At 49.5% G+C, this 25,373-nt stretch overlaps 1 protein-coding gene across 1 annotated transcript in view; it reads right to left on the bottom strand.

Annotated features, from left to right (window-relative positions):
* LOC111141582 (nuclear factor of activated T-cells 2) overlaps positions 1–25,373 on the bottom strand; it is a 137,354-nt gene that overhangs the window by 97,926 nt on the left and 14,055 nt on the right. Inside the window, 3 exon segments of the mRNA XM_022494247.1 lie at positions 15,821–15,992; positions 19,670–19,878; positions 19,880–20,688. Coding sequence (XP_022349955.1) covers positions 15,821–15,992; positions 19,670–19,878; positions 19,880–20,688 — 1,190 coding nt within the window.

Raw genomic sequence — 25,373 nt, 5'->3', positions numbered from 1 at the left:
GGCCCTGAGGCAGGAGCCTCCTTGGAATGGTTGAGGAACAGCAAGAGGCCACTAGGGCGGGAGTGGAGTGAGGAAGAGCAAAAAGGGGGGCAGGGAGCAGGTGACATCAGATCTTGTAGTCCATGGCAAGGAGCTGGTGTGTACTGAGTGGGGAGGCACAGGATTCAGAACAGAGAGGTGTAGACTGATTGACATCTGGAACAGAGAGAGGCCTCTGACTGCTTCGGAGAGCAGACTGGACAAGGGGCACGAATGGAGACAGGGAAACTGGTTCAGAGGCTGTAGGTGTCACCCAGATAAGGGATGACAATGCTTGCCCCCAGGGAGCAGAGGGAAGGTAGTAAGAAATGAGCCAGTGGCCACCAAAGTACGAGCATCCCCCCCCATCCTGTCACAGATACAAAGACCTGGCATACAAAGATGCCAACAGGTAAACAGGATGCACTAAAAGTTCACAGAGCAAAGAGAAGTGCATGAGAAGGAGAAAAAGATCAGAAATCTGAAATGGTCCTGCTCACTACCTGCATAAGCTTTCCCCTGGGTAAGTCACACATTTATTTGGGGCTTGGTTTTCTCCTTTGTAAAATTACACAACCTAATTCATAGGGTTAAAATGGGTAAGGCAAACTGGTACTTAGATAAGGTCTGGCATCCTGTACATGCTCAAGAACTAAGACCTTCCTAACCTCTACTTCTAACAGTCTGAGTGGTGGCTCTGTCCCCTTAGTCTCTATGCAACTTTTATAATTCACATCATCTCTCTGAGCCTCGATCTGGTCATTTGCAAACCGATGCCAATGGTACCTAGCTCAGGTACTCAGTGTGAGACTGAATGACACAATATTAGTGTACCCAAGGGCCTGACATGCCAGAAGCCCTCAGTGAAATGGTAACTGAAGCCCTCAGTGAAATGGTAGCTGTAGCCCTCGGCAAAATGGCACATGAATCAGACACACCAGGTTTTCAGCTAAATGATTTCTAATTCTCTTTCTAATTCATTCATCCCCAAATTCTAAACAAACAAACAACCCCAGCTTCAGGTCCCTGAATGAGTCAACTTTGGAGCTATGAAAGCACAGGTTAAGGCAGGCCAGGTTGAAGAGAGGCTGGAACTCCCACCTTTAAGTGGACAAGAGTAAATGCAGGCACTTCTTCTCAGGTGATCCCTACCAAGAGGAGTCATAGAGTCCTGGGAGTTGAGAGGTAGGAGGAAGCGTACAGCGCTCCCCTCCACCCTTTTTACAACCGGAGCTCCCACAGCTCAGAGAGGAGAAGTGTGTGAGTGGAAGCTGCACAGCAAACACAGGCAGAGGTGGGGATGACAAGACTCCCCGCCCACAGTCCCAAGCTGTCTGGTATGACGGCGGGTGGGAAAAAGAAAGCAAGGAAAGCCACGGAAACCCCATCTGGAAAAATAAAGTCATGGAGTTGGGCTGTCTTTTCAACCAGCAGAAATGCCTTTCGTGCTGTCAAGAGTTCAATTCAAATGCTTTAAGGGGCCACGCAGGGAATGTAGCTGAGCGGAGTAAGCAGTGCAAAAACAGAGGAATGCCCCAAACCTAAAGACAGGTACACTCAGATTTTCTTCTCTTTTTAGGAATCACATCACCAGGGCCACTGCCGAAGCATCTGACATGTTTATGCAGATCAGCGAAAGATACCTCATCGTTGGCACCCTTTGCAGGAATGTGTCAGAACACTGTCTTAATTAATATGCAAATGTGAAAGGTACCCTCATGGGCAACTGTATCCAGGGACACACTGAAAACTTCCCTGTGCTGGGAGATGGGCACCTCTGCCTACATTCCGTGGTCTCATAAAAGGCACTAAAATGCCATAGCAAGGGTCACGTGAAAAACCAAAAAACAAAACCTGTGATTGCTGTCAACACTTAATTTCTAAATCCGACCCAGCTAGGTCCTACTCCATACTGATGTACAAGGTGGACATCAAGAAAGTTCCTACCTCAGATCCTTTGCACTGGCTGTTCCCTCTCTTACATTGCTTCCCCCAAGATAGCCACAGAGCTTACTCTATTACAATGTAACTCCTCAGACAGTTCTTCCCTAAATAGCGTCCTCACCACCTCACAATCATCTTCCCACCCACTCTCCTGACTTATTTTTCTTATTTTTTTAACTACCCAATAGAGTAGAATTTTTGGTTTGCTGCATGTCGATCTCCAGCAGAATGTCAGCTACACAACAGCTGGAGTTCTTTCTGTTCCCTGCTCTATCTCCAGCTCCGAGCTGCAACATCTTCTGTAAAGGACAGGACAGTAAACGTGTTAGGCTCTGTGGGCCGTATGTTCTCTGTGGCCAGGATTCCACTCTACCCTTACAGGGTAAATAAACGTATGTAAATGAATGGGCATGACTATGTTCCAATAAAACTTTATTTAGAAAAAGGTGCCAGGCCAGACTGGATGGTATAGCTTGAGGTCTCCTGTCCTAGAATAACATGCTTCAGACTCTAACATGCACATGAATCCCCTGAGGATCTCATGAAAAGGCAGACTCTGACTCAGCAGGCCGGGGGCAGCACAAAATTCTGCATTGTTAGCAAGCTTCCAGGGGATGTCTGTGCTGCTGGCCCGGGGACCAAACAGCGGGGAGCACCTAGCCCAGTGCCCAACATGGGGTAGAAAACCCATCATTATTTGCTGAATAAATAAAAGAAAAGCAGAAAAGCACTCATAATCCCATTCAACACTTGCCTTACTACTTTTTCTTTTAAGATTTATTTGAGAGAGAGAGAGAAACCATGCTAGCACAAAGGGGAAGGGGTAGAGGGAGAGAGAGCCCCAAGCTGACTCCACACTGAGCACGGAGCCCAATGCGGGGCTCGATCTCAAGACCCTAAGATCACGACCTGAGCCAAAACCAAGAGTCTGGTACTTAACCAGCTGGCCGACTGTGCTACCCAGTTGCACCTTTTCTTGCCGCTTTTTTCATGGATTGCACCTTTGCTGATCATATCCAGTGCGTTTGTCTTTAATGTGTCATTTTCTGACGGAGAGCAAAAGGACCCGTGCACACAGAGGTATCACACAGCCAATGTGTGCGGATACAAGCCCGGCATCGGGGTAAGCCAACGCTTAACATTAAACTACATTCATGAGAATGGTATTTACAGTTTGATGATAAATGTCAAATTGGGAAGATGGGAATTCCTTTAAAGAAACCCAAGTTTCACGGGGAAAGGTCTATCCAGTTAGATACATGATGCGGAAAAGATGAACTCAGCTTCACTTCCTATTTAGGGAACTCAAATGCGAAGCATCTGCCTTTGGCTCAGGTCATGATCCCAGGGTCCTCGGATGGAGTCCCGCATCGGGCTCCCTGCTCCGTGGGGAGCCTGCTTCCCCCTCTGATTGTGCTCTCTCTATCCAATAAATAAAATCAAGAAAGAAAGAAAGACAGACGGGAAGGCAGGCAGGCGCACAGAACATTCTGCCAAGTCCTCTATAAGTGAATATGCCACTGTTGATGAGGAGAGTGACAGCAATGGCTACAAGCACAAGGACACAGACCCCCTCTGGAAGGATATTCAAGAAGCCATAACACCTGGGGCTTGGGGAAGAGAAGGTGGCTGCTCAGGTATAGGGTGGGAGGGAGTACCTTCCCCAAAACTAATATATAAAGGAAACCAAGGAAGTCAACACTTGGTGCTGTGCTGATTGCCTTAGAGAAATCTTCCTACAGAAATCCTATATGCAACATTTTGTCTGATTTGCCAGCAGGAAAACGGAGGCCTTGGGAGGTTAGGGTTATTCTTCTTCCCATCCTGGCACCGGTACAGTGAGAATAACTCAGGCTGAGCACCAGGGTGGACAGGGAGGTCCCGCGACCAGCTACCCCAGGTCTGATCATCAAGGTTTGCACACTGGAGCTAGTCCCCCGCCCCCACTACCCAGAGGTGCTAAGTCTCAAATCCCAGGTGCAGGCTACCCCATCTGGAAAAAGAATGTCATGGAGTGGAGATGTCTTTTAAACCAGCAGAAATGCCTCTCTTGCTATCATGAGTTAAGTTCAAATGCCTGACCCGCAGGCCTGCCAGGCTCCTGGCCCTCACACCAGGACAGGTGGGCGTGTCCACTGAAGGCCACGCCCCCGGAGGCCGCACCTCCCATAAACAGCCTGTTGGTCTGCACTTGGGAAGGGCTTGTTGGCCAAAACTGGGAGGGCAGAAGCGGGACACCACAGAAGGCAGGAGCCTGAGCCACCTGACAAGAGAAAAATTTGCCTCGATACTCAACCAAACTATGTTTCCTGAATTGTTAATACTAAAGTAATAAGAGCCCCTAGGAATGACCTCGCAAAGTATCTCAGGGTTAGACCACCAAGGTTCAGCTTGGGCCTTGCTCACTTGTGACCTTAGGCAAGTTCCTTAACCTCTCTGTGTCTCCAAGTACTGCCTAGAAATAATGGTAGCATTATACCCATTTATAGATGGAAAGTAATTTATCGATGGAAAGTAATTCTCAGTCTAACTCGGACTTTGGTAGGTGCTCTTTTGCCCCTGGGGTCATCACAATAACCTGATATGAAGTCAACCATGTAAGGAGGGAAGGAGCAGGGGGCAGGCACAGTGGGAGGTGACCAAAAGGAAATACAGCAAAGCAAAGCCAGTAGGTCTCCGGGTGACAAAGCCTGCTGTTTGATTTCTTTTTTATATTTTCCTGTATTTTTTAAACAACAAACACCTATTCAAACAAGAAAAAATGGGGGTGCCTGCCTGGGTGGCTCAGTCGGTCAAGCATCCGACTCTTGATTTTGGCTCAGGTCATGATCTCAGGGTCGTGATTCCAAGCCCCGTGCCGGGTTCCTCATTGAGCGTGGAGCCTGCTTAGAATTCTCTCTCTATCCCCACTCTGCCTCCTCTTCCCACCCACACTGCTCATGCTCTCTCTTAAAAAAAAAAAAACAAAAAAAAACCCCAAAAAACAAAAAGCAAAAAAAATAACAATTGAATTAAAATATGTATGTATGTGTGTATCTGATACACAGATATATATGTACAATGTCTATATATACGTATGTATGTGTATATATTTAATTTATATATTTTACTATCTATTTGACATAATATTTATTCAATATTAATATAATATTAATGAATATAAATTAACATATAGATATTACATAGTATATAATACGTAAATAATATAAATTGATATTAATATAAATATTATGTTTATTTAATATAGTATTTGATTTATATATTAAATATATAACATATTTAATGCCTGTGTGGATATGTATACACACACACACGGACTTTTTCAAACCTGTGTCAGAACGCTCAGAAGGACCTAACCCTAAGCCCTGGGCCTGAGGACGATGGGGACCAGTGGGAATGGCACAGCCAAGCGGCTCCACAGTTGTGCGTTATAATTCTGTCCTACTGGGGCAACTGGGTGGCTCAGTGGGTTAAAGACTCTGCCTTTGGCTCAGGTCATGATCTCCAGGTCCTGGGATTAAGCCCCACATCAGGCTCTCTGCTCAGTGGGGAGGCTGTTTCCTCCTCTCTCTCTCTCTCTGCCTGCCTCTCTGCCTACTTGTGATCTCTGTCAAATAAACAAAATCTTAAAAAAAAAAAATTCTGTCCTGCCACATGCGGACCCCATGACCCTGAGCCAGTCCCCTGACCTCGCGCAGAGCCCAGGCTCAGGACATGATGGGCATTGACGTCATCCGTGCGGGCGGTGTTTAACTCCTGTCCGTCCTGACTCCGGGACTGTGGCACAAAATCAAAACTTCCACGTAAGAACAAATGCTCCCTTTTTCACCCTAACAGGATGGTGCGGAGAAAAAAAAACAATAATAGGAAACAGGAACAGGGAGTGCACATTGAGCACCTGTGGGCCTCCAGGCCCCGCTCTGTGCAATGCACGCTGTCCGGTCACTGACTCTTTGCAAAGCCCCGAGGAGGCAGGCATGGGTATCGTCCCGCCGGGTGAGTGGTGTGACCTGGGGCCTCAGTTTCCTCCTCTGGGCCTGAGGTTAATAATAGCACCACGACCCCTGCAGCTGGCACATAGAGAAAGCTCAGTCAAGGGTCGCTAATGATCACGTGCTCCTTGGAGAAGGCCCCCGACGCCTCTGAGCCTGCTTCCCCGTGCACCGAGCAGGGACAGCATTCCTGCCCAAGCCCGCACACAGGGCATGCTTGTCATATAGCAAGTGCTCGATAAACAGATGCGGGTGTGGGCAGAGCCAGCCCCAGTCTGCCAGAAGGCTCCGAACGAGTGGCCTGAACGTCCCCCACTGTCTCCCAGGGTCTGGGGAATGGCTTCGCTGCTGCTGCAGAGGAAGGAGGGCCCCTTCGAGAAGCCATCACTGCCCCTCCCCCATCCTGGCACGGTCAAGCCGACAGGTGCTTGAAAACCGGCCTCCAGCAGATGCCTCCTTTCTCCCAGGACCAGAGAAAATCTTCGCTTCACTCAGGGTCGCTCAGTGGAGAAAGTAGAGACAAGGGTGGGACCTGGATGCCCAACACTGGCCCAGTGCTCCTACCCTCGCAGGAACCCCAGCTGCAGTGCTCTGTGCTGGGACCTCGTGCAGGGCTGGCTGCGGGCAGGTGACGGATGAATGAAGGGCAAGTAGGAGGGTCAGAACCCAGAAGCTAAAAGCCAAGGGGAGGGCGGTAAGCTAGTCGCCTTCAGGCAAATGTTGTGAGTTCCCGTCCCCTGTGCCTCTCTCTTCCCCTATGAACGGGAATCACAGCCCCACCTTTCTATGTGGTTGCAAGGGTGAAGTAAGGTCATATCCATAACACACAATGGGTACGTAAACAACCCTCAGACCCTCCCAGTGCCCTCCATAAGTCTCAGATTTGCTTCACTCCACCAGAAAAAGCCTGAACGGACACCAGTGTCTAATTTTAGGCTAGCAGAGCTCTGAAGATCCCAGATCCAAGTTGATCACTCTATTTCTCAAAAAAAGAACAGCAGATTAAACGCCCGCTTTAGGCCAAAGATCATGCTGGACACCCGTATTTAGCGTCCTCATGACTCTTGACACAACGAAACAAATAATCCAAAAGACGCAGCCTTCATTGCTTTACAACTGAAGAAACTACAGCCCAGCCAGGGCCACAGAGTCCCAGAGCTAATGAATGCTACGACTGCCCTGCTCCAAACCACCAGCTTCTCAGAGGCAGTGCACACCAGTGGTTAAAGGTAGGCTCTGGCTTCAGGCCTCCTGTGTCCCAATCATCGCCACCGCTCACCAGCTGGGTGACATCGGGCACGTTGCTTAACCTCTCTGTGTCCCAGTTTCCTTGTCTGTAAAAGGAAAATAGTAATTCTACCACCTACACTCCACAGCGTCACTGCAAAGATGAAGTAGGTCACTCCAAGGAAAGTATACAGTAAGTGCTCCATAAGTGCAGCTCTCATCATTACAACAGAGTGCCCGGCCCATAGGAGGGACCCAAAACGTTTTTCAGGGAACACATCAAGTTCCCCCTATATGGCCCCACTGCCTGCCAGACATATTGCAAGCCCCAGACTTAGTCAGTCTTTTGGGAACAACTCTTTCTCCAAGATTCTGGAAGCTGTCTTCTCCCTGTGGGGGAGCAATGCCCCACTGAGTCGTGACTGTTTATCTTGTAACGTGACCTAGAAGCACTGCCTACCATCGGCGTGCCTTTGGCACACAATGTGTGCACACCGTATCACCCAACCCCACACCTGCTCGGCACCCACACCTCCGCCGGCCCCGCCCTGGACACCCCCCTCTCCTCCACCCGGCTCACCCCTGGAAGCCAGCACCCGTCTCTGTTCTTTCACGAAGCCTCTTTGGCCACTCGAGGTCACACACGGGAGGCCACATCTGGCCCACAGATGCAGGCGGCTTGGACTGCCCTCTCCGGAATTTTTAAATGAACGGCCAGTGTTATGACAGAGAGACTGGTATAACCAAGGGGAGGCTGGGGAGGACGGCTCCTGCAAAGACTGGCGGCAGCATCTCCACCCTGCCTCATGCCCATCTTCACATGAGAAGGCTGGGTCAGGCCACCCCTGGAAGGGATCTTCCCTCTGAAAGTCCGCGAAACCTCTGTGGGAACCGGCAGGGTCGCTCAGGACTGGGGACTCCAGGCTTTCCCAAGACTACAACCACACCCATGCCTCTCAACCAGAGCCAATCTCTCAAACCAGTTAGCCCGGCTTTTCACAGATACCCACAAGCCAACCACTGCTCCTGCCCTCCGCCCCCAAGCCTGGCCAGCCACCCTCCCCTCGTACCTGACCTACAGCAGCAGCCCTACCCCCTCCCTGCCTCTTCCCTGGCCCCCCTGCAGACTGTTCTCACCAGCACAGCAACTAGAGGGATGCTGCTGGGACCTAAGTCAGATCCCATCCCTCCAGGCTCCCAGCTCCCTGGGAATAAAAGTCCTCAGCGTCCAAAGCCCGAATGTGCTCATGCTCGTTCTTCTGGGCCTCCGTCTCCTCCGCACCCCTCCCAGCTCCCCCCGCACCTTGGCCACCTCTGTGTTGCCAGCCCCTGCCCCGGTTGGGCCCAGAGAGCCCCCTCAGCCCAGAGCACTCCTCCCCGGATCCCTGCATGTTTTCCTCCCTCCTCTCCTCCTTTGCTCCAAGGCCACCTGCTCAGAAAGGCCTCTCAGCCCCTCCCAACTCCCCTGGGCCTGGCCGTCTTTCCCACCATACTTATCACCTTCCAGCATACAATTTAACTTTTCCTACTCTGCAAATTTCTTATCTCGCCTTGGCCAGAACAGAAGCTAGGCGGGGGCCAGAGGACCCTTGTCTGTTTGGTTCAGAGCCACATCCCTAGCGCCTGGAACGGTGCCTGGCACATAGAAGGGGTTTGGTAAATTTCAGAGGACGGATGAAGGGGCAGAGGGACCTCTGGGGATCTCAGAACACACTCTCCTCCTCGGAAACTCGAGCCACCCCTCTGTGCTTTCCCTCTGGAGAAGCCAACACAGCAGCACCTAGACACATCAGCATCTGCAGGACCTGCTTCATGTTTCACGACTAAGGAGCAGAGAGGGTTGGGCGGGGAGCCTCCCTGAGCACAACATTTGGTTAGTCAAATGGAAGCTGATGTGCGCAGCCCATTGCCAAAGGTGCGCTGCTCACCGTCATGACTGTGGCTTCGACTGGGAAGGAGAAAACTCCGCTGGGCTTCTTTCTGCCCTTTCCGAGATTTAATCGAAAGTGAGTTGCAGAGAGGACGAAGGCTAAAATCCAACAGGATGAAAATCACAGCCTCTCCGTCCATTCTGGGAGATGAAAGCTTGGAGACTTAACCAGCCTCCTCTGGATGGGGGCGGGGTGGGCAGGAGGGGAGGTGGCGGGGAGGGGGGAGGCAGGTGGACGGGTGCGCCCCTGGCCTCTGGCTCCCCTCCCTGCGAAGCTCACCACTCTTACCTGGCGTGAAACATAGATCAGGTTTCTGCATCTGTAAGGAATTTCTCCGAAACGAACTAGCTCTGTTTTTTCCATATGTCTGAACATCTGTTTGAAAGAATTGTCTTCGGAGGTGTGTACTATGGTTACGAATTCTCATTTTGGTCCCTGTCTAACTGAAAGGATGCCTTTCTGAGCATTCTTTCAGCTGAAAACAAGTCCTAGAGAGTGGTAAGAATAATGTGTTTTGAGAGCACCAGGATGGATAAGGAAGGTGAAGGATAAGGAGAGTGTCCTCTATTAGGAAATTTCTATGCAGGAATATGCTTACAGGGTCTGGAAGCAGGCAGGGAAAGGATTCCACGACAATGGCATTACACAGCCCAAAGCCAGCTGGGAGTATTAGGAAATTCCATAGCTGAAGAGCTGTGGAAATGCTTAAAACCCAGCTTTGCAAAGTAGCCTGGGCATGGACGTCTGGTCCAATGCAAGATCCCCGCATCTTCCCCTGAACCAGAATGAGGAAGTGATGACTGGGTTCTGCCGCAGGGCAGGTGGCTCTTTGAAGGCGAGTCAAGCGGTTCCCTTTCCCATCTGCTCCTTACCGATCAAAGTCACGCCAGGGAATTAAGATTCCTTGGCTCCTGGGAAAGAACTATAAGCTTGTTCTATTTCAATGGGATTTAAAGGTTTTATAAAACAAACAACGTGGGCCTGGCTGCTCACAGCCCTACTCCCCCAACCAGACAATTCTTAGAAATCATATAAATATAGCCTCTCTCTTATCTCCCTTTCTATTTGATAAAGCTTCAAGTAGCACAGACCTTGTTCACCCCCCGACGATATGAACTGGAGGATATTTGCCTGGAGCCGAATCGAACCCAGAGGTGGATTTAGTGGCCAAGACTTTAGAACCAGAAATTTCACATGAATATTCAGCTTCCTGGCTTCTCCTGAAGAAAACCTCTAGAACCCGGCAATGCTGGACCCACATTCCCACGTGGTACAACCAAGGGGGACTGAACAGTGGTTGCCTGCTGGACAAGAGGCACACACTCTGCCATGCCCTACTCCCCACCACTCCCTAAGTGCTTCCTGACCTTTGGCCAATTCAGCCATTTCTTATCACTGTCTGGCCCCCACCAGCTTGTCAGTTTGTGACCTTGTTTCTCCAATATCTTCTTAGATTCTCTCTTTAGTTCATCACTTCTGGAGGATGCAGGTTCTTATTGGGGTGTGGAAAATAACCCCTTCCAAGTGGATTTGTGCTAAGCCTTCTAGGGACGGCACACGTGATTCTGTGGCATTCCACAAGCCTGAGAGGTGGAAAGCCCGTACTTTGCTTCTGAGCTCCTGGCTCTTAAGTCCAACTGCCTGCTGGCATCTTTACTTGGATACCTCACAAGCCTTTCCAACTTCCTACACCCCGAACGGAAGCCATCATCTGCCCTTAAGAAAATGATCCTTTCCCCAGTCTCCACACATGGCCCGTGACACCATCCTTAGCCAGGTGCCCTTCCACTACCATGTGGAAGCCAGCACTGAGTCCCTCCCCGCCCTTCTCCTCCCACTGCCACCTTGTCTACAGCAGCTGTACCTGGCACCTCCCCCACTCCATCACATTCATCACCCTGCTTCCGCCCTTACCCCTTCTAACCCACTCCCTAGAAAGAAGCCCAAATGATCTTAGAAATAGTAAATCAGAATCACTTTCCTCCTCTACTCAAAATTTGTCACTCCCTTTCCCTTCCCTGGAATAAAACCCGAGCTCCTCCCCTTGGCTTTTGTGTCCCGCACAGCGTGGTCCCGCCAACCCCTCACCCCCAAGCTAAACTCAAGTGACACTGGCCCTCCTTCAGCAAATCAGACACACCAAGTTCCTCTCTGCCTCAGGACTTCTGCACACACCATACCCTGTGCAACTAACATTCGCCCACTCCTACCCAGAGAGCTAGAGAAACAGAGACAGGGAGGGCTTCACTCCTCTCTTTGCTGGCTCTGTCACTTGCTCTAGGTCCCAGCTGATAAGTCCACATCCTCAGCAAGACCCCCTTCTATAGCAGGTCGTCCAAGTACTCTCCTGGCATGCTTGGTTTTGTTAAGTAGTTACCCGCCCCCCATTGTAAATCCAACAGCTGGCCTCCTAATCAGTCATCGTGTCTTGTCCTAGAGTCCAGGTGTCATTCCAGATTGCCGTCCCCTGCCTCCCGAACTCACCCACATCTCATCAATGGTCGCACCAAACCGTTCTGGTCGACTGGGTACCTCTAGCGGCCCCTGGGCTCCCCCAGGGCAGAAACTGTATTCCTCTCCCCCATCACTGTATCATCAGCACTGAGCGCAGTGCCGGGCACACAGTAGGTCCTCAACAAAATGTCTGCCGTGTCTACCAAGTGAAGGAGTCGGAAGATATGAAAGCACTTAAGGTTTGGAGCAAACTTTCCTCCAAGGCGAAGGGACATTCAAAAACAAAACAAAACCAGATAAAGTGGCCCACATTTAAGGTTTTAAATTTTATATGTAATGAAAGAAGGAAGTGATCTTGTACTCATTTTATTTTTATCTAAAGAGGAGTATAAAACCACTAGGCATGTAAAAACAATGAAGTTTTATAGTGTGATAAATAAAAAAGAAAAGGGTGGGGACCAATCATTGAGGGGGGGAAGGAGCCGTGGTAGAGTACAGAAATAGAAACAGATGTAGAGATAGAGACAGATCAAGAGAGAAACCGACAGAGGCATCTAGGCAAGGTACAAAACAGGGCTTCGCTGCTCTTCTGGGAACCAAAGGGCAACCCTCCAGATTTCGAAAGGGGTTTTAAGTCCCCTCTTCACTTCATTTTTCAAAGAAGTTTTCTAAAAACTGACTTACTGTGCTAAAAATCAGTGGTTAGCACATTGCATTTTGAAGAGAACATAATCTATTCAAATGATTTTTTTTTTAATAGTTCACTTTGTATCTTTAGAGAATGTGGCTACAAACTTTTCAGTGAGGCACTGGGTTTTCAAAGTTACAAGCACGAAGAGGGAGGGATCCTTGGGGGCTGTCAGAAGGAGGGGCATGAGCGTCAAGCACAGTTCAGTACATCCCACCCATTCCCTTCTCTGGAACTTTCCAAGGCCCAGGCCCTAGATGAAAGGGGGAGCAGAGCCTAGCACTGCACATGGTCTGACTTCTCTGGCTACACCAACTGGACCAGAAGGTCTTCCCAACCAGGGCCAGTTACGGTCTCCCCGAGAAATCACAATTTTGGCCCCAATGAGCCGGTGCGGGGACAGCACATGAAATTGATAGGCAAGAGGTGTGGGCAATTTTCTACCAGGCTTTCTGAGGCTGGTAAGAGTGTGGAGTTAGGGAGAGATGGTCTGCAGAGGGACGTGAAAAATCAGGAACATCGTGTAGCGGGTAGAACCAGCCCCAGGGGGCCAAACCCCAGGCCCACTTGACAGCTAGGACACTGAACAAGTGCCTTGACATCTCTTTGACCTAACTGTAACCTGCTTCCTAGGGACCCTTTGGGGATTGAATAAATGAACACGTACAGCACTCAGAAGAGGGTCTGGCACACAGCAAAGCATGCTGAATGTCAACAACTACGGTTTCCATTTTGCTCAACTGTAAGCCCATGAGGCTGAGGCTTTCTCACTGGTTTGCTCATAACATATCCCAGAGTCTAGAACCGTGCCTGCAACACAGCAGCGCTCAGCCCACCTTTGATGAGTGATCAGAGAATGGAGATACCACACAGCCCTAAGGACAGAGACCATGGACAGAGCCTGCTAACTCTCTCCTCATCTCAGCTCCTACTTCAGTGAAACAATCAGAGCCGGGTCTTATCAAAGCCTAAATCAGATCATGTTTCTTTCCTGCTTCTCACAACTCAGGATGAAGCCAAACTCTCCATCCCCCCTTGGCTACCCAGGCCCCGCCGGCTCTGGCCCCTGCCTACCTCTCTCCCCCTCCCTCTGGCTTCCTGCTCCAGTTACACTGGCCTCCTTCATTCCTCCAGTGTGGTTCCCTCTGTTTTCTTCTACCTCTGGGCCCTTGCACGAGCTGTTCCCCTGATGCATCCCCGGCCCCAGTCTCCTTCTCACAGAAATCTTAGCCAATGTTCTTCCCTTGTTTTCCTTGGCTCCTCCATTCTACACACTCAGAGCCTCATGTTCTTTTCCTTCACGCTACCTGCCACCATTCGGACTTTTATCATTTATGACTCTTTAGTCAATGACACTCTCCCCCCTAGACCATGAGCTCCATGAAGAAACAGACCATAACTTCTTTTTTATTCTTCGTTGTATTTTAATATCAAGCACAGTGTTTGGTGGAAAGAAGGCACTCGACAAACACCGGTAGAATGAATCCACTTGTTGAATGAGTTGACAGAACTAAGTAGTACATTTTGGGCCATTCTCCCATCCAAGTACTAACCAGGCCCGACCCTGCTTAGCATTTTGGGCCATTCTCAAGTCCAGCTTCTTCCCAAGTCTCCTGGCCTGGTTTTGCAATAGTAGCCTCCTCAGACAAGCCCCGAATCCCCCTTCTAATCTACCTTAAGTGAGTTTCTCTATTGCTACTAAACGCTTTGACTCCAACCCACAGACTAACGCCACCCTCTGAGCTGGAAGTCCCCATCCTAGAACTGATAATCCTAGATCAGTAATGATATAAAGACTTCCTTTCCCAAAAAACGCAATTTTCATGCATGACAAAGTAAACAGTATCAGACCAGCCCTCCCGCTGTCAACAACCAGTAAGTCAGGACAAACACACGTAAGTCAACTTCTGTCAGGCGTTAGACAGCGGGCAGCACATGACTGTGGCCACTGAGGAAAAGGAAACACAGGCGGTGAGCCCATGTTCACTCCAGCTCGCCACCCGAGGACAGCTTCCATACCACCGGTGTGGACTCACCCCCCCGTCACCAAGCATCCAAAAAGGTTGTGCCTTAGAAATAAGGGCACGCCTTCAAGAAAGGCTTCCCGAGAGCAGCCCTGACGGAGTCTAAAACCAAGTGTCACACAAGATCACGGTGATCAGCCCGTTACTGAGCTGCCTTCCGCAGAAGATAACAAAATCCAGCCTCGATAATGTCCAGTACACGTGCCGTCCTCTCAACCTCAGGAGATAATCGATAATTACGAGGCATGCAAAGAAAGAAGAAAATGCAGCTCGTGGTCAAGGAAAAGAATCAAGGAAGAGACACAAATACCAAAATAGCTATGATGGTGGCTCTAGCAAAAGCAAACTGGTCAGGATTTGTAAGTTCCTAATATTTTTGTAGAAGTCCTTAACCAGGTGCATACACCGAAAGCCCCTGTGGAGCTTTTTTGGTTTTGGTTTTTTGTTTCAGGGGATGCTAAGGAATCTGCATTGTTAAGCTCTCTAGGGGGTTCTAACGCGTCATAGAATTCTTATCATAGAATACATCCGCTTTAAGGCAGATACAAGTAAGAGGTAAATTGATAGGTCCTGAAGGTTCTGCTTGCTCGAGCGGGTTGGTGAGCACCAATCAGCAGTCTCGGTTGAACAGATTACACAATTACGAAAGATCATTTCAGCTTAAATTATTTTGTAGAAAAATGCACACGTCTCTACTTATTTTGAAAAAAAAAAAAAAAAAAAGCCTGAGGTTAAATCAAAAGCCACAGACAGAAAAGATAATGATTAAGAAAAAATAGGAGGAAATGCTCATGGTATAATTTAAAAAAATATCAGAGTGCCAACTACTGTAACATCAAGCATACAAACGTACATTAATAGACATTGCCGGGACACCTGGGTAGCTCAGTCGAGCATATGCCTTCGGCTCAGGTCACTATCCCAGGGTCCTGGGATTTGGCCCCACAGTGGGCTCCCTGCTCAGCACGGAGCCTGCTTCTCCCTTGCGTGCTCTGCCTGCCACTCCCCTGCTTGTGCTGTCTCTCTCTGACAAATAAATAAAATCTTTAAAAATATTTATATAAACATTGCCATGTTTGTGACTAGAACAAAAGGCAATAAGAAATATACAAAATGCTAAGAATAGTTATTTTATGTGTAATTTTAATTTTCTCCTAGTTTTCTATATTTTTACAAGAGTGTATGGAATTTCCTCCGTGGACATGCATCTGAAATTTAACCACAAAATAATGGCTTCAGAAACCTTCTGCCAATACACAAACCTCTGCAAAATCTAGCAATTTTTCCCTCAGAAAGAAAAGGGAAGAAGTAGCTTGAGCTATTTCCTTCCTTATCCAGCTCAAGAAGACTTTCTTCTCTGTCCTCTGAGTAACTGGACCAGCCTTGGACACTAATTCCACCTCGAATGTTCTCATCCGTCAGACAAGTAGGAGGCTGAGACACATGCCACAACCCAACAAGCAAGAGGCAGTGGCTGAGCAAAAGTAGCCCACCTACTGGTAAATGAAGGACACAAAAAAGGAAAAGAATTCAAGTCCATACCTGAACAACCGGGTGGCCACCAGTTGGAGCTTTGACAGCCCCTCGGCTGCCTTCGGTCTCATAGTGGGCACGGTGATGTGGCTTGGGCTGCACCTCTATCCGCAGCTCATAGGAGCCCGACTGGTGGGAGAGCGGCCACTCAAGCGGAGGGAGAGATGCAGTCACTGGGATGCTGAAGAAGGAAACAAGAGTCAGTCATGTGTACAAGAAATCAGAACCAGTCAACCTGTACAATAAAAGTAAATGGTCCCTTTTCTGAAAACTCATGTCCAGTGGGTGTATGAGTAAAATACTGGCTGTTGGGAAGCATGTATTTCTCAGGATAGGTCGGACTCTTCACAAAGTAGAGATCTTTTTCTTGGTTTTTCTCTTCCATCTTTGATGACAACAGTGCGACTGACATCTCCATTTATGAAGCTAACTTCATGACATGTGAGTTCTAGAGTATTTCTAATTGCTACAACTTCTTTTCCTCTAGAAATTTTAAAGAGTACCACCTCCTACCTCTAAAAATCACCTTTTTCCCAGAATGTTCTCCCCTTCCAAAGGAACAAGTGTGCGAAAAAGTACACTGAAGTGGAAATCAGGGGCCCACGTGTGTCATGAATGTGCCGTGTTACTTCAGGCAAGTAACCTCACCTCATTTACTTTCAGTGTCTTATAATAACATAACAAATGGACCAGATGGCACCTTAGGGTTATTTTGGCTCTTATTTCCAAGTCTGATGCTTTTAATTAATAGCGAATTCTAGGGAGAGATCATTTCCAGTTACAGCCATTGCTTATCTGGGCAAGTATAGAACATCTAACCAGAGAGGTGGCTAAATTTAGAGACCCCTAAATTTAAAGGAAGAGTAAAGGTCAAGAACATGACTGGAGTCGCCCACCCAAGTTCAATTCCAAGATCCACCTCTAACTACTTTGGGCAAATGCCTGACTCTACCTCCCTAGGCCTTAGTTTCCTTGACTGGGAAATGGGGATACTGAGATCATATGAAGACCTTAGCATAATAACTTCTCAATAAATAGATACTAGGTTATAATTATGTTTCCCTATATACAGTGCATATTTCAAATAAATAGTTATCTCCCATAGACAATCTAATTAACTTATGGTTATGGTATTAGATATATATATATATATATCTTTACATCTGAAGTTGTAATGATATGCATTAAGTTTTATTTTCCTATAGAATCTTAAACCTACCAGCACACTCAATGGGTACTTGATATATGGTAAAAATGATGTCATTTAAGAACTGACTGAGGCCTTAATGATCTATCTGGACCAACCCTTTGGAGCCTCAGAGAACACAGACATTTCCTCAAGATCACAAAGCAAGACATGCCAAGGTGGCAACTTAGGTGTCTTGATTCTTGGTCCAGTGCTCCACGCATATCTCTACACTACCTCCTACCTTATTAATTTATTTAAAATAGGGCCAAGAAAATCTCTCACTTATAGAATGACTCTAGAGCACACCTGACATTTGATAGGTTCTCAGAGACTATTCAGTGGGTGGGTAGATGGCTGGATGGAGGGAAACATGAATGAATGAATGAATGAGCAAACAGTTTTATTTCAAAGAAGCCCCGTATATTTAAAGTAGCTTCAGGGCCACGTGGGTGGCTCAGTTGGTTAAACATCTGCCTTTGGCTCAGGTCATGATCCAGGAGTCCCACGACTGAGCCCCGAGTCAGGCTCTCTGCTCCGTGCGGAGTCTGCTTCCCCCTCGTACCTCCCTTATGCTCTCTCTCTCTCACGCTCTCTCTCAAATAAATAAAATCTTCCAAAAAAAAAAAAAAAAGTCAAAGTAGCTTCAAAGTTGCAAATACACGGATTTGTGTCACTGTGTCCTGATTTTGCACATGGGGCACCAATCATTAATCCAGTCAGCAGCATCTTTGCCACTAAGCCCTGAGCTATTAAAAGCTGACATTATCACCTGGACTTAGTTCAGCATTTGCAGTGAAACCGATTCCATCCCTTCTCCATCACAGCAGTACCAAGGGGAGATGTGGGGGGGTGGCACCCCATAAACTCCATCAGTACTGGAGCTCAACATGAACATACAATCCAACTTAAACTTACATTCTCACTCTGCAAGGAGATCTCCAGCTCCTCTTCGCAACTAGCTGCCTCCTGAAGTTACCTGCCTGAAGCCCCCCTTACCCTGAAGTCTGGTGTCCGCCTTAGTTTCAGTGGCAACGTGCCTTCTGCTTCTGCCCGCAGCTCAGGTGCCATGTGTGTCAAATACCTGTATTCTCGTTATGTAGGCAAGTTACGCTTTTTTAAGTGTACAAATTGAAGCTCATAAAAGATCACTTCACCCCTGCATTATCTTTTGAAGTATCAAGGGAAAAAAAAATCCAAGAGTAGAAGATCCAGTGGGATATCTCTAAGTATCAACTTCAAATTTTCCTTGGTTCCAGAATAAGTCTTTGATGACCACGATACAATCTTAGGAATTAGACCATCAGAGCCAACGTAAAATGCTGCATGTGAATTTCAGTCCTCTACTCTGCATACCCTGAGACAAATACTATCAGGAGACTTCCCTGAACACCCTATCCTCTCGATCTTATAGAAAATTCTTACAGCGTTCAGAACCATTTGGATCCAACCACAGAATGGAGATGGAAGGAGAAATGATAAAGTCTTTATAAACAGTAAAGTATCAGACAAATGCAGCATGATCTGATTTTATATCAATGTTCTTCCCCAGTCTCAATCATTATATGAATCACATTCTGGAGATAATCTGTAGCAGAGAGAACAAAGAGTTGAGAACCCGAGGTTCTTCGTTTCCAATGCAGTCATTAACTAGCTGGGCAAGCCTTGGCCTGTCCCCTCACCTCACCAGATAATGGCTGCCCCTTTTTCTGCACTCTTCCTTTGTGCAGGCTCCATGCCAAGGACTTGATATATACCCTCTCACCCAATCCTTGCAAAAAAACAAAAACCAAAAAAGCCATGCTGACGTGAGACTATTATTATCCTCATCTCATAGAGAATGAGCTAAGGTTTAGTATGGTGCTCAGTGAGAAAGGGAGTTCCTGATTGATTAGCAATGCCTGCCCTGGGAATGGCATCGAAAAGGCGCTCAATGAGAAAGAGGCTCTGCATGATTAGTGATGCCTGCTGTGGGCACAGCAGGGAGGGCAGCACCAGAAACGCCCATGACCACACAGCTGGTGAGTGGCAGAACCAGGACTCAAATCCAGTCTGGACAGACCCTGAGGCCCTGGTGCCACCATCTATCTGCATCTCCTCCGTGTACCATTATTTGAAGCTCCTTGAGGATGATGGCTCCCACTTTCTTTTTGTAGGAGGTCCAGAGCACTGACTGCCGTCCTGGGGCACAGAGCAGGTACCCACAAACAGCAAGGCCTCTTATAAGAGGACAGTAAATTCCACACATGAAGCCTGGCTCTGTGCTTCCCAGAACGTCAGCTCTCTGAAGACAGAAATTTCCGCCCATTTTGTTCACCGCGGGCTCCCCAACGCCTGTAACGGTGACTGCCTGGCCCAGAGCAGGTGTCTGAAAATCACCCGTTTGGGGAACGCACGAACCAGCCAGGCGCCCTCTGAGCGACGGCAGGCATCCTCGTGCCCACCGCCTGGTGAGTTAGGTGCCTGTACCTCACTGGGTACCCGAAGGTCTCTCTTCCAGATGGGGAAACCACAGCTCGGAGAATTTAACTTCCTTTCCAAGATCTCACAGGCAGTAAGCGCAGAGCCAGGACCTAACCCCCGTCTAGAGGCCTCTAAACCACACGCCCCCCACCCAGCAAAAGCCCCCCGGAAGTAACCCGCGGACCAGACCGTCTCCCGAGCCCGCTCACCTGCAGATGGGAATGGCAGGCACCAGCTGCTTGGGCCAGGTGGGCGGCACCAGCAAGATGGACTCGGGGGCCGAGCTCCTCCCCTCCTCCTGCTCGCAGGGCCCCAGGAACTCCACGGCCGGGTAGATGTGGCGGGGCAGGCCGGCCTTGGGCGGGGCGGCGGCGGACACCGGCGAGGGGTCGGGGCTCGTCTTCCACATCTTGGGGGGGGATGCCACAAGGCGAGTCCGCGGCGAGGCTGTTCAGGGCATCCATGAGGACGGCAGAGCCAGCCGTGGGGGGGTACCCAGCGGGGGCGCCGTCGTCCCGGGGCTGCGGCGAGGGGCTCCGGGAGCGCTGGGGTGAGGCTCCGGGCAGCGAGGCAACCAAGGCCCCGGCACACGAATGCCTCCGCTTGGCACCAGGCGACGAGGAGCGGGAGGCCGGACGGGGCACGGGCGAGTGGCGGCCCAGGCAGCTGTCCTCAGCGAGGCTGGTTCGAGGTGACATTATTGGCGAGGTTCTGGGGGAATAATGAGCAGGGATGTTTTGAAACTGCGGACACAGGTCGTCGGGCCCGCCGTTATTGGGCGAGACGCAGGGCGAGGTGTAGGGGGAGAAGGTGTCGGAAATGAAGCTCGCAGAGGAGCCGCTGCTAGCGGGGCTCAAGCAAAGCGGCTCGCGGTAGCCCTCGAAGCCGGGCACGGGCAGGGTGAACCGCGGGCTGGCGGCCACGCCGGCCAGGGGCGGCTGCTCCCCCAGCAGGCCAGTGTCTCTGCCGCGGAGGGGCCCCCCTGCCTGCATCAGTTCGTGAGATGGAGTGATCTCGATCCGAGGGCTCAGGCCCGAAGCCCCCGCTGGCTTGGCCGCCGGGCTCAGAAAGTTCTGCGGCCCTACCCTATCCGGCTCTCCGAATCCGCCGGGGGGTTCGCCAGGGAGACTGGGGAGGGGGCTGTATGGCTTGAGGCCATAGTCCAGGACTTCATCGGGGTATGCGAGTCTGGAGGGTGGGCTGGCGACCTTATGTGCATTCGGTTCTTCTGGAAAGAGAAGGGGGGAGGGGGTCTTTTTAAGCCTCTAAAACAGAACTCCCGTGCAGAGCAATCGCAGGCTGGGTTTCGTCTCCTGCTTTTTTGTTTGTTTTTGTTCTTTCTAATCCCCGCCACACCAAACCCCAAGCTGGAGCCTCCTCCCCTTGGCAGAGGAAAGGGAGGCCATTTCATCCCAGGTTCCTTGAAGAGAGAGACCGAAGCGGCAAGGTTTTGGCGCAGGTGCACAGAACACAGCTCGTCTGAGTCGTGCGGGGTGCCCCAGGCCCGTGGTCTCCGAACGTGTGGTTCCGTGGAACCCCTGGGAGAGATGCACTGTATTTCACAACTCAGGTTACACCATATGTACTGGAGACTGAAACGAAAGCTTCGGGAAACAATACTTACCCTGCTACATACAGTGCACTCTTATCTTTCCTCTTGGATGGGGTTATTTGGTTTAAATGCTGGTCGTAACTCATTCTACAGACTTCCTGGCCCACCAGTGGGTCACAAACCACAGTTTAGAAGCCACAGACCTAGGCTTATCTCATCATTCTGCATGTGTGACACAGCCATGGGATGGAGGGGGAGACCACACAGCTCTGGAGTTGGAGGGGCTCTGGGTTCAAATCCCAGCTCTTCACGCTCCAGTGTACCTAATGGCTTACTTTAGAATGAGGGCTTCTGCGTCATGTCTCATCTTGTGTCATTTTACAGATGGGGAAGCTGGGGCCCAGGGAGGGGAAGAGATTCACCCAAATTTGCAGGATGAGAAATCCCACAGACAAGCCCCTTGCCCTCAAAAGGCAGAGCCATGGCTCTAGAGTCTCCCAAGCTATTGAAAACAGTCGGTCCAGAAGGATCTCGTTTTTTTCTCTAGTAGCGGCCTTCTGCTGCCACTGCAAAAGGACCCACGCCTGCGAGCGGACCGAGTGAGGGAAGGCGCTGCTCCTCCTGGCCACCCTGACCCGCATCAAGCTCCCCCACTCAGCAGAGGCCCCTCCACCCTCCCTGCCAGGGCCTGGGTCAGCCAGACTCCTCTCTCTCACATACCTTCTGTCCAATCCGTAGCGAATCCTGATGGCTCTACTGTCAAAACATAAGCCACAGGCACACCCGTCTCCCTCTCCTCAAAGCGCCGGCCCTAAGCCACCAGCCATCCTCTCTCACCTGGACTCTAGGCACCTCCTCCCTGGGCTCCCCACTCTACCCTCGCCCCTCCAGTCTGTTCGCCACGCAGCAGCCTCTTGAAACGCCCCAAGGCATTTCAGAGCTTCCCCTGACGTGATCTGAAGTCCTTAACACATTTGTCCCTGAGCCCTGGCCCACCCGGCCACTTGTACCTCACCCTGACTTACCAACAGCCCCGCTAACCCCTTCGCTGTTCTTTAAGTCGCTCTCACCTTAAAGCTCTCGAGTGCTGTTCATTCTGCTGGAAACTCTACCCGCCGAGATCTTCTCATGGCTGCTTCCCTTAGTTTCTTCCTGTATCTATTCACTCTCCACTCTCTACTCTTTACCCCTGCCATCTTTCCTCTGCTAACCCGTTAACCAGCAAACACCATGTCAGGTATTATCTGTGAAGGGACTCTCATGCCCATAGATAGGGGCAGGCAAGCTGCAGCTCCTGGGCCAGATCCAGCCCACAGACTGTGTTTCTAAATAAAGTTTTATTGGAATGCACTCATGCACCTATTTGTTTACATATGGTCTGTGGCTTGGATTTGCACTACAACAGTAGAGTTGATCATGACGACAGATACTGTATGGCCCACAAAACCTAAAATATCAGTTATCTGGCCCTTTACGGAAGCTGGCGTCCAGCACACTAGACTATGTATGTTACACCAGACTTGGAACCATTATCTGCTGAGGTTCGGCATTGTTTGTCAGGCACCTAGCACAGGCTGTCCATAAACATTTGCTGAGTGACTGGGCAAAGAGCAGAAGAAGCATGCCCAAGGTCCATCAAGCCTGAAATGGGACCTCTTCCTAAAGCTGTGTGACCAGCCCTTGCCTTGGGGAGCCAAGGTGCCTACACAGATGATCCTTAACCTCCTGGTGCCCTTTTTGGACCATCCTGGACTAAATGCTGCCTGGTTTAGCTGTGCTGATCTCATGGGGTCCAGATGGTGTCCCCACCCCTGGTGGGAGCCCAGAAATGGCTTCCCACAGCTCTTAGGGTAAAGATAAACAACTCAACTAGGCCATGCTGGCCAAGCCCTACCTGCCACCTCTGGTCTCAACTAACTCTACTCTCTCACATCTCTCCCAGAACTCCAACCAAACTGGCTGTCTTTCTGTTCTAATAAAGCACCTACCTCCTTTCTGCCTCAGGACCTTTGCACTTGCTGTTCCCTCTGCCACAACAGCTATTCCCTCTGCCACAACAGGTCCTCGCCACCACCACCACCACACCCAGGCCCCTTCTCTACATAGCTAAAGCTACTCATTCCTTCCAGCTGAAGTGTCCTGTGCTGGGGAAGGCTTCCTGGTCTCCTTGGCTAGATCAGAGCCCAATCATGCTTCTCTGTTCTGCTCCATACATTTCCCAAAATTCCAATTAAGTAATTCTGAAGTTTGCTGTTTATTGCCTACCTCTCTCCTAACCTCCAGCTTCACCCCTACCAACAGCAAATTCTATAAGGACTCTTTTACCACCTAATGTATTCCTAGCACTGGGACAGGACCCTCCCCCCCCCATATGTGTTGGTTGGCTGAATGAATTTTTTTTTTTAATTTAATTTATTTATTTGAGAGAGAGACAGAGTGAGAGAGCATGAGAAGGGAGGTCAGAGGGAGAAGCAGACTCCCCATGGAACTGGGAGCCCGATGTGGGACTCGATCCCAGGACTCCAGGATCATGACCTGAGCTGAAGGCAGTTGCCCAACCAACTGAGCCACCCAGGTGCCCCCAGCTGAATGAATTTTTTAAAAGTGAGTTCACGAAAGTCTATGTGAAATATTTAAACTGCTACTCAAAGATGCTAATATCCAACTCAAAAGGAAGACAGGTATAACCTCCAGAGGGTAATTTGGTAATATCTATCAAAATTCCAACATACGTATCTTTAGAACCAAACAATCTTGCCTTAGAAATTTATCCTGCAGCTAAATCCTCTTATGTGCAAAATGAAGTATGCATAGATTAGTTAATAGTGGCCTGTTTGGGGGACACCTGGATGACTCAGTCAGTTAAGCGTCTGCCTCTGGCTCAGGACGTAATCTCAGGGACCTGGGATCAAGCCCCGCATCAGGCTCCCTGCTCAGAGGGGAGTCTGTTCTCCCTCTTCCTTCACCTCTCCTCCTGCTTGTGCTCGCTCTCTCACTCTCTCTCAAATAAATAAAATCTTTAAAAAAAAAAAAAATACTGCCCTGTTTGTACTCCAGAAAGACTGGAAGCATCCTAATGTCCGTCAGTTGGGGGTGGGTTGAATTCTTGTTTATTCACACAATGGGATACAGTACCGCTAGATAAAGGGTTGGAAAAGTTCTTTCTGCATTGATCTGGAATGACCACAAGATACAGTGTCAAAGGAGAAAAGCAAGGTACATACAGCACACACAGCATAAAAACAGAGGCTAAAAGAATGTGTGCACAGGTACACACACACAGACACACACAGCTGCTGCCTACATAGGCTGCCTCTAGAAGCTACAGGTAACAGTGACTTCCTCCGGGGAGGGGAACTAAGTAATGGGGCCCCAGAGGCATGGCAGAAAGGAGAATGATTTCTGTATGACCTCGAGAAAAGAAATACAATTCCCAAAAGAAGCGTGTTTTTATTTTAAAGGTGGCAGGGCGTGGAGGTGACATGACAGGATATACAGGATAAACAGAAGCAGGAAATGGAGATCGAGTCCTACCATGCCACTAACTAGCTTTGTGACCTTGGAAAAGTCCCTCACCAGCTGTATGTCTCAACCTTCCCATTCACAGGACAGCACTAGACTAGATCGGTTTCCTTGGTTACTTCCAGCTGTGAAATCTTTTGGTTTTTGTAGCTGCGGTGTGTAGGGTCTTGAGTTCTTACCAAGAGGCAGTGGATCACAACTTGTATCAATGTGTGTGCGCGCGCGCACACACACACACGCACGCACACCTTCCCGGCAGGTAACAGAGGGCAGATTTTTACTAGCGAGAGATCAACATCAAATCCATGTCTGACAACATTCTGATAATCCACTACCCTGTGAACCAGCCCAACAAACCACAAAAAGTCTCTTAGCAAAAATTCCGGCCTTATCAGATGAACTGCATCACGTCTCATCAGGAACACCCCCTCAGGCCTGACGTGAGCAGTCGCTGAAACTCGGCCATGAAAACACACAGCACTCACACTCGCTGGCAGCCACACAAAACAGAAAGGACCGTTTGCTCAGCAAAAGCATCCAGAGCATTTACACTGGTTTTAATTAATCCAAGCAGCAGAGGTTTTTCCGTTCCCATTTTCCTCCCGAGATTTTGCAAGTTTCACACCAAGCAGGGAATGTGAAGGTAATTTATCATCGTTCCGTTCTCGGCCCTCTGGGTGCTTGACGGTCAATATCCCAGGCTCATCGTGAACACACTTGTGTGAGCAGCTAGGATTCTCAGCTCGCCCTCCTTGCACAGTAATTCTGCCCCCCACCCCCCACAGCCAGCCCCTCAGGGTCACGGCCATGCCCCACAGCCAAGGGGCAACGTTTCATCC

The sequence above is a fragment of the Enhydra lutris genome, unplaced genomic scaffold, assembly GCF_002288905.1.
Source record: "Enhydra lutris kenyoni isolate GAN:26980312 unplaced genomic scaffold, ASM228890v2 scaffoldscaffold6, whole genome shotgun sequence".
Classification (NCBI taxonomy): Eukaryota; Metazoa; Chordata; class Mammalia; order Carnivora; family Mustelidae; genus Enhydra; species Enhydra lutris.
The sequence above is the reverse complement of the archived record's forward strand: the minus strand, read 5'-3'. Positions and strand labels throughout refer to the sequence as shown.